Here is a 7,161-nt window from a genome sequence, read left to right on the forward strand (position 1 = left end):
GCATCAGATGCTGTGGTGAGTGCACTGTTTTTCAGCAAGGAAGAAACCGCTGCTGACTTTGGCAAGAGGAGATTTGGGGAAGTAATGGGGGTGGAGGAAAGATTATGAGTGGAAACAATAGATTATGTTTTCAGTGGGCTGGCTGTAATGAGAAGAAAAGACATACAGAGGTAACTAGAAGGGAACATCGGATAAAGGGAGGTGTCTGTTCGACTAAGATGGGAGAGACTTAAGCCTGTTGACAGACTGAAGGAAGTCAGTTGATAGAATTTAATGATAATTGAGAATCATTCATTAATGACCCAAGGTCTGTAGGAATGTGGGAGGGATAGATGCAATGCCTAGTTGAATAATTACCAACTTTCACTGTAGTGAGAGGGAATGGGAATAGGGTTTTTTAAAAAAGGCAAGAATGCGGACACGCATCCTCCGCCGTCCGCAGATGGCGGCGCGGGCGCGGGCGCGAGGCCCGGGCCGGGGGCGCCCCCGGGGCTGGAGGCGGGCCTGCAGAAGCTGGCGTTGCGGCGGAAGAAGGTGCTGGGCGCCGAGGAGATGGAGCTGTTCAAGCTGGCGCAGGCGGCGGGCGACGCCATGGACCCCGACGTGTGCAAGATCCTGGTGGCCGTGCTGAACCTGAACGTGGTGCCCCTCGCCGTCTTCCAGATGCTCAGTGCATGTGCGCCGGGCAGAGGCTGGCGAGCGAGCCCCAGGACCCCGCGGCCGTGCCCCTGCTCACGCCCGGCGTGCCTGAGACCCGAGGGAGAAACAAAGGCAGCGGTGCCCTCGGCGGCGGAGGCCCGGTGCTTACAGAACGCGGCGTCCGGGAAGGATCCAGCCAGAGGATGCCCCGCCAACCCAGCGCCACCAGGCTGCCCAAGCGGGGCGGGCCGGGGAAGAGCCTCACGCGGAGCAGCACCTGAGCGGGAGGCCTCGCACGGGCCCACCGCGGGCCTCCAGCCTCGCAGGCAGGCTGCTCCTCCCGTTGGTAATAAACCTCTTCGAAAACCTGAAAAAAAGAAAAAAAAGGCAAGACTGCAGATAAATTTGTTGACGAGAGGTAAAAAGCAGCGGAATGTTTTCCTGATGATTTCTAAATTGGCTCTGGATAGTAAAATTAGGTACTAGAAGTTGAATCTGTGCAGAGGAAACGAACCAGAAAGGTAATTTGGAACTATAAATTACCTAAGAAATTCCCTATCCACCCTCCAGACTAGCTCCAAACGTGAAACAAATGTGAGTACTTGGAATCACTTAGGAAGTGACCTATAGAAGGGAAAATAACTTCTGGGGTCGCCAAAAATATATATAAACCTAAACTGGCTCTTTGTAAAGATAAATTAAAATACAAACACAGATGCACACACACACACCCATATATACACATACATATGTATACACATACCACTTTAAAGTTTGAAAAAGGAGATATGGTAGAAGTCAGAAGAGTTATACAAGAATATTTTGTGCACTCCATGGTAATAAACTGAAAATCTAGAGGGAAGGAATTTTTTCTAGCAATATATAAATAACTAAAAGTTAAAAAAACTCCAAATACCAATATCATAGGAAGTATTGGACAACTTAAATCTACTGCTTAAGAAAACGTACCAGCCTCTCTTTTCTATTTGAACTGTGTTTTAGGGTAACTAAATAGTTGATAAGGGAAGATTCTTAGTTGAGGAATTTTAGTTACTAAATGCAGAAGGAATGATAGAATAAGAAAGTCACCATTTTTGTAAACCCTAATGAGACAGTGGCTCTAAGGAATGTTCATTAATGGCTGCTGAAACTATTCGGTGAAAGGCTGATGGGGAACTTTATAATGAATGGATCAGGCTGACAATACTTGAATTCATGCACCAATCTCAGTGTCATTGTGAGTGGAACAACTTGACATTAAGGACAATCATGTAATATGAAGTACACCTCACCACCTATAAAGAATCCTCCACACAAAAAAATTGAGCTTAAATATAATCAAGCCTTTAACTTTCAGTCTACAAAAAATAAGAAAAGAAGAGCAAGTTAAGCAATACTTAACTTGTTAAGCAATACTTAACAATCAACCAAGTCCAGAATCTGGAATATTCTGTAGGACAAACAATCATTTATTTCAACAAATAAATGGCATGGCAGGGCAGGGAGGGGTAGTTGAAAAGGTGAGAGGGCACTTTTATCAACTGAGAGAATCAAGAGACAGAACAAACAAAATACAATGCTGTAGACCTTGTTTGGATTCTGATTCAAATAAACCAACTGTAAAAGGATATTTTTAAAACAATCAGGAAATTTTTGTTAGGTATAAGGTGGCCATGGAAAGGACGCTAGAATGGTGTCTTATAGAAAAGAAAATGAAATGGGAATAGCAGTAACAGAGGAAAATATAAAACAAAAGAAGGGCATTGAATGAACTGGTAATGATAGTGTGTGATATACTGAAGAGTATGGCCAATTTGGTTCGGTACATGGGATGTCACTGTTATTCACTGACACTGCAATCCCACGTTCAGTAATTTTTTAATACAAACAAATGTATTAGTCTAAAGGGATATATGAACAAGGATGTTTATTGTAGCAATTTTTGGTAATAGCAGAAATCAGGACTTGTACATCCATCAACAGGTGAATGGTTGAATAGATTACATTCTGTCTATATAATGGAATATTATGCAGCTATTGAGAAGACTTACTAGAGTTACACACATGTTGATCTAGAAAGATGTCCATGAAACATTAAGCGAAAAATGCAAGCTGCAAAGTAATGGGCATGGATTATCCCATTTATTGTAAACCATCCAGAAATAAGGAGAAGAAAAAATTCCAACATGTGTATATTTCTGTGTCAGTCAGGGTCTAGTTGTGAGAAGAGAGAAATAATATAGTTTTATATATGATTATATGATTTTATATATGATTAAATATAAAATAATGGTGAACTCGACACCAATTTGCTAACCAGATAACTGAAAGAGAACTTGGAGAACTCTAGGTTAGGAGGTGTGATGACTCTTGTTCTGCAGTTGTTGGAAAAACTATAAGTTGTATTCAGCTACTGTCTGGGGCCATGGCTGTGGCTGCAGGACTGAAGAGTATTGGTCAAGTGATTCTCATGGGGTCCATTAGCAAACTGGAAGGAAACAAGGATCCTGACAGGAAGCTAGGGAGTAAAGGAGAAATGTGGTTTGCAGAGTCACAATCCCAGCATCACAAAACACAGAGGGAGGTTGGAGCTGAGAGACAAGGGCTTAATAACTGATACCATATATTTGCACATATTGGTGTGGATATGCAGAAAAGCATTGAATGATAGAAATCAACCTGTTCATATGAACAGCAGTAACCTCAGAGGTAAGAAGAGACTGGGAACTTAAAACAAAGAATAAATAATAACTCCATGTAGTGTATGATGGATTATAGTGTGTACATACTATATGTGTAATAATAATTTTTAAAAACCCACATAACCAATGAAGCGTAAAAATAAAGAAAAATTAAAATTAGAAGTAGAAATACCCTGAGGTGTGCCCTGCGGAGAGAATAGCTCTGTCTCTGCACAGAGGTAGATGCCTGAGGTGTCAGTACCCTTGGACCTGAGAGGCAGCTGCTTCAAGAGACTGATTTGCACTGTTAAACATAAAACTAAATTTATGCTTGGATTTTAAAGTGTGCTAAACTGTGGCAACTTCTTGATGATTATTGAATCTGGATAATGGGTACATGGAGGTTCATTGTATTGGTCATTCTACTTTTGTGTAGGTTGATATTTTTTTCAAGATAAATACCAGGAAAGGAAGATTCTGATAAAAATCATGATTTATTTTACAATCATAGCCCATGAAAGGAAGAAAATAGATGTATTTTTCCTAACTCCAAGAGAATATGGAGAGTCCTTTATACTTGTTGAATTAATTACAATAAGATCAGTTACTTTGATGAGTTAATTCAAACTGAACTTCCTGTAACAATGAGGAAATACAATTTCTTAAAACAAACAAGTAAAACAAGCAGCATTGTCTCAAAATTAAGGATAATATAACAATAAACTATTGTAGTTAAAAATCAAGATATAAGTGTTGGGGACTTCTCTGGCAGTCCAGTGATTAAGACTTCACCTTCCAATGCAGGGGGTGTGGGTTCGATCCCTGGTCGGGGAGCTAAGATCCCACATGCCTTGTGGCCAAAAAACCAAGACAAAAGAAAAAACAGAAAAAAACGGAAGCAATATTGTAACAAATTCAATAGAGACTTTAAAAATGGTCCGTATCAAAAAAAAGTCTTTAAAAAAAAATGATGTAACTGGTGAACTTCTTAAATGCACACTAGGCAGAAATTTCTTCATGATAAGAAACATAAATCTGTCAAGAAGGGACCTTTGCCCCAACCTGGCTAACGTTTACATTTATGGCTGTCCTCAAAACATCTGATTGGTTAATAGAGTCTGTCTTTGATCTTAATCTCTCTAATAAGCTGCCTGATCAGCTTAATGTATTATAATCTTAAAATGTCTGTGTCAACATCTCATCTGCCCAAAGTTCCTGTTATTGACATATAGGGCACCTCTGCTATGATCTGGAATTAAATTTAACCAAAGCAGAATCAACAATATCTGGATATTTTTATTTATTTACTTCCTCTGCTCTAGGTCTGTAAATTTGAGAACCTTAAGAATGCAGGAGGCTAGGATTGGAATCAAGATGGCGGAGTAGAACGATGTGCTCTCACCCCCTCTTACGAGAACACCAGAATCACAACTAGCTGCTGGACAATCATCGAGAGGAGGACACTGGAACTCACCAAAAAAGATATCCCACATCCAAAGACAAAGGAGAAGCCACAATGAGACGGTAGGAGGGGCGCAATCACAGTAAAATCAAATCCCGTAACTGCTGGGTGGGTGACTCACAGACTGGAGAACACTTATACCACAGAAGTCCACCCACTGGAGTGAAGGTTCTGAGCCCCACATGAGGCTTCCCAACCTGTGCGTCCAGCAACAGGAGGAGGAATTCCTAGAGAATCAGACTTTGAAGCTTAGTGGGATTTGATTGATTGCAGGACTTTGACTGGACTAGGGGAAACAGAGACTCCACTCTTGGAGGGCACACACAAAGTAGTGTGTGCATCGGGACCCAGGGGAAGGAGCAGTGATCCCAGGGGAGACTGAACCAGACCTACCTGCTAGTGTTGGAGGGTCTCCTGCAGAGGCGGACGGTGGCTGTGGTTCACCGTGGGGACAAGGACACTGGCAGCAGAAGTTCTGGGAAGTACTTCTTGTCATGAGCCCTCCCAGAAACTGCCATTACCCCAGCAAAGAGACCAGATAGGCTCCAGTGTTGGGTTACCTCGGGCCAAACAACTAACAGAGAGGGAACCCAGCCCCACCCATGAGCAGTCAAGTGGCTTAAAGTTTTACTGAGCTCTGCCCACCACAGCAAGAGTCAGCTCTACCCACCACCACTCCCTCCCATCAGGAAACTTGCACAACCCTCTTAGATAGCCACATCCACCAGAGGGCAGACAGCAGAAGCAAGAAGAGCTACAATCCTGCAGCCTGTGGAATAAAAACCACATTCACGGAAAGACAAGATGAAAAGGCAGAGGGCTGTGTACCAGATGAAGGAACAAGATAAAACCCCAGAAAAACAACTAAAAGAAGTGGCTATAGGCAACCTTCCAGAAAAAGAATTCAGAATAATGATAGTGAAGATGATCCAGGACCTTAGAAAAAGAATGGAGGCAAAGATCGAGAAGATGCAAGGAATGTTTGACAAAGACCTAGAAGAATTAAAGAACAAACAGAGATGAACAGTACAATAACTGAAATGAAAACTACACTAGAAGGAATCAATAGCAGAATAACTGAGGCAGAAGAACGGATAAGTGACCTGGAAGACAGAATGGTGGAATTCACTGCTGTGGAACAGAATAAAGAAAAAATAATCAAAAGAAATGAAGACAGCCTAAGAGACCTCTGGGACAATATGAAATGAAACAACATTCGCATTATAGGGATCCGAGAAGGAGAAGAGAGAGAGAAAGGACCAGAGAAAATATTTGAAGAGATTATAGTCGAAAACTTCCCTAACATGGGAAAGGAAATAGCCACCCAAGTCCAGGAAGGGCAGAGAGTCCCATACAGGATAAACCCAAGGAGAAACACGCCAAGATACACAGTAATCAAATTGGCAAAAATTAAAGACAAAGAAAAATTATTAAAAGCAGCAAGGGAAAAACGACAAATAACATACAAGGGAACTCCCATAAGCTTAACAGCTGATTTCTCAGAAGAAACTCTACAAGCCAGAAGGGAGTGGCATGATATACTTAAAGTGATGAAAGGGAAGAACCTACAACCAAGATTACTCTACCTGGCAAGATATCTCATTCAGATTCCATGGAGAAATCAAAAGCTTTACAGACAAGCAAAACCTAAGAGAATTCAGCACCACCAAACCAGCTCGACAACAAATGCTAAAGGAACTTCTCTAAGTGGGAAACACAAGAGAAGAGAAGGACCTACAAAAACAAACCCAAAACAATTAAGAAAATGGTCATAGGAACATACATATAGATAATTACCTTAAACATGAATGGATTAATTGCTCCAACCAAAAGACACAGGCTTGCTCAATGGATACAAAAACAAGACCCTTCTATATGCTGTCTACAAGAGACCCACTTCAGACCTAGGGACACATACAAACTGAAAGTGAGGGGACAGAGAAAGATATTTCATGTAAATGGAAATCAAAAGAAAGCTGGAGTAGCAATACTCATATCAGATAAAATAGACTTTAAAATAAAGAATGTTACAAGAGACAAGGAAGGACACTACATAATGATCAAGGGATCAATCCAAGAAGAAGATATAACAATTATAAATATATATGCACCCAACATAGGAGCACCTCAATACATAAGGCAATTGCTAACAGCTATAAAACAGCAAATCAACAGTAACACAATAAGAGTGGGGGACTTTAACACCTCACTTACACCAATGGACAGATCATCCAAAATGAAAATAAATAAGGAAACAGAAGCTTTAAATGACACAATAGACCAGATTTAATTGATATTTATAGGACATTCCATCCAAAAATAGCAGATTACATTTTCTTCTCAAGTGCACACAGAACATTCTCCAGGGTCACATCTTGG

General features: G+C 41.1%; 1 protein-coding gene across 1 annotated transcript; it reads left to right on the top strand.

The window, feature by feature from the left end:
- Positions 1–381: 381 nt before the first annotated feature.
- On the top strand, positions 382–1,194 carry LOC309959923 (mitotic-spindle organizing protein 2B-like; the record flags this gene model as incomplete). The annotated part of the gene is given in 2 exon segments (XM_082836476.1): positions 382–670; positions 673–1,194. Coding segments are annotated over 2 exon segments (537 nt in total). The 3' UTR covers positions 921–1,194.
- Positions 1,195–7,161: the final 5,967 nt, after the last annotated feature.

The sequence above is a fragment of the Leucopleurus acutus genome (genome assembly GCF_964270905.1).
Source record: "Leucopleurus acutus genome assembly, chromosome: 3".
In the NCBI taxonomy this organism is placed as follows: Eukaryota; Metazoa; Chordata; class Mammalia; order Artiodactyla; family Delphinidae; genus Leucopleurus; species Leucopleurus acutus.